This window comes from Eimeria mitis, genomic scaffold (genome assembly GCF_000499745.2).
Source record: "Eimeria mitis Houghton genomic scaffold, Emh_scaff844, whole genome shotgun sequence".
Lineage (NCBI taxonomy): Eukaryota > Apicomplexa > Conoidasida > Eucoccidiorida > Eimeriidae > Eimeria > Eimeria mitis.
In genome coordinates, this window is record NW_013576212.1 from 6,872 (window position 1) to 9,547 (window position 2,676).

The following is a 2,676-nucleotide window of genomic DNA, read 5'->3' on the forward strand; positions in this document are numbered from 1 at the left end:
TTCTGGGGATAACTTTCCTGGCACGGGTTGGGAAAGTGCTTTGCGATGTTTACTATATGCCTACATGTTGAGAGATGAAGTCATGCCGCCATGCTAGGTGTCAGGTTCATGTGGTTCTGCTGCAGCTCACGCAGAAGAAAAGCTGTGTAGCATGTTCGTAGCAGTAATGCAACCACGTGTACCGCATGATCTGTTTATTACTGTGCAGAACAGAGGAATGTAATGCCAAATTCAACTTTCCTGTTTCCGCGATGCGGCACTGCATCGCGGAAACTGGAAAGTTGAATTTGGCATAGGATTTGTCGGTGGAGCTATGGCTGAGGGGTACTACTGAAGATTCTAAACGCGATCTTTGGATGTCAACGAGAGAATTTTATGTTAAACATCCTTTTTACATGCGAACATATCGCCTTTTCTTGCCGCCGTGGGCACCGTGGTAAGCTGTGCTTGCTGTATCTTATGGGCCTGAAATGGACGTACGAGAACTACAGAAACAGTTTCGGTTCGTTTGCAGTTGATTTCTGCGTTTCTCATGATTGTATGCACATTTGGAGTGCAGATCGAAGATTGCCTAACCGTCAATCGTCAGTTCCCGCATATTTTAATGCAGCTTCCAGGCAATGGAGATCCAGGAATCATAGGCGTATATAGGCGCACGGTAAGAAGTGCCTGTAACAGCAACAGTATTCAACTGTTTATCCTACACGGTGTGTCTATTGAATATGCAGTGAGTGCGTGAGCCATTTCCGCTCTTTGTACCATTTTTCGTGGGGGCAAGAAAAATATGTTTACTGTTGGAATTCTGTTTACCCAAGTCTAACAAACCCAGGGCTCATCAACTCGGTACAGAAGGCCTGGGCACAATCACCAAATACTTCCGAAATTGTGGANCAAACCCAGGGCTCATCAACTCGGTACAGAAGGCCTGGGCACAATCACCAAATACTTCCGAAATTGTGGAGTACCCTAACTTGCCACCACGTTTTTATCCTCAACACCGTCGAATTAACAATCAAACCTTAGGGTTTCGTCCTTAGGATTAGGATGTAGGCTTAGGGTTTAGGGTGTAGGCTTTAGAGCCTAGGGTTAGGGTTCAGGCTCTAGAGTTGAGGGTGTATTGTTTAGTATTTTTATTTATTATTATTTTGTTATTTGGTTATTTTAGTCACCTGCACTGATGTAGTGTTGAGGGTATATCGTTTGCCGCTAGTGGCAGAGAACATAGAAGACAGCCACAAATTCGCGTTTATGGTTTAGGGTTTAGGCTGTAGGGTGTATCGTTTACTGCCATCTACAGTTGCTTCCTAGGTATTTGTTTGATTTGCCTGGAAACGGAAGAATTCGTCAATACCAGTTGCGTACAGTGTGCAGCCTAAACCTTACCCCCTTTGCGCTAAACCCTAAACCCGAGACCCTACTTTTTCCGATACTAATCTCGCTATTTTGTGGCTCTCGTTACTAACCAACCCCCCAAAACCTAAGCCCTAAGCCCTAAAGCCTAAACAATGAGGCGCTTCTCTCGGTTTAGCCAGGCGGAGCCCCAAGCCCTCAGCGCTTCTCTCTAGGGTTTAGGGTCTAGGGGGAGGTGGTCAAGAGACCGAAAAGGAAGGGTTGCACTGGGGTGTCTGTACACCTCCCGCAATCCCCTATGAAGCCAAAAGTCCCTTGCAACTCTGCGTACAAACAAACAGCAAACCCTCAAAAGGGAATCGCTATGGTTAAGGGCTTAGGGTTTAGGGTTTGGGGGGGTTAGCAGCCCTTGCTGCTGTCCGGTGTGTTGTGTGGGATGCATTATTTATGCTGGGTATGATACCCAGTTGTTAAGCTCTATGGTTTAGGGTTTAGTGTTTAGGGTTTAGCGTTTAGGGTTTAGCGAACTCAAAGAGGATGCGGTGTCTCCTGACTGTCTCTTCAATGCGCCATGAATAGCCTCCGCCCACAACGCAGCAGACTGCCGCAGCAGGATACGGATTTGCTTCATCCTGCTGCTGCTGCTTCTTCTGCTGCTGGTGCTGCTGCTGGTGCTGCTGTTGGTGGTGCAGTTGCTGCATGCGTTTGTTGTGGTTTAATATAGAAGAGAAGAACAGGGTTTCTCTTCTCCTTAAACCCTCATCACTTAGACACAGCAAACCCANTTTAATATAGAAGAGAAGAACAGGGTTTCTCTTCTCCTTAAACCCTCATCACTTAGACACAGCAAACCCAACCGGTCGTCTTTATGACAATCGACGCCAGCAACATAGAGCACCAAATCCGGCTTAAAAACACGCAAACAATCCTTCAACACCTGCAGCATCACCAGCAGCAGCAGCAGCAGCAGCAGCAGCAACAGCAGCAGCAGCAGGAGCGGAGATATACCGGTCGTTGCGGGGAGTCACAAAATAATACCAGAGGGACGTTAATGCTGCAGCTGCAGTAGCAACAGATGCAGCAACAGCAGCAGATGCAGCAGCAGCAGCAGGAGATGCAGCAGCGGCAGCTGATGCAGCAGCAGCAACTCTAACAGCATGCTGCTGCATGCAGCAGCAGTAGCAGCAGAAGCAGCAGCAACAGGGTGCGTACAGGCGCGAGAGCCTGTAGATACTCTTCATCGCCGCAGCCATCGGGGAGCGAAATATCAACAGACGACCTAAAGAGAAGCATAGAAGGGTTTAGGGTTTAGGGTTTAGTAGCAAA

At 47.8% G+C, this 2,676-nt stretch overlaps 1 protein-coding gene across 1 annotated transcript in view; it reads left to right on the forward strand.

Moving 5' to 3' along the window:
• Positions 1-2,218: 2,218 nt before the first annotated feature.
• EMH_0023620 (uncharacterized protein) overlaps positions 2,219-2,676 on the forward strand; it is a gene marked incomplete at both ends in the record, with an annotated part of 1,752 nt that continues 1,294 nt past the window's right edge. The window contains one exon of the mRNA XM_013502172.1: positions 2,219-2,415. Coding sequence (XP_013357626.1) covers positions 2,219-2,415 — 197 coding nt within the window. The remainder of the gene's footprint in view (positions 2,416-2,676) is intronic.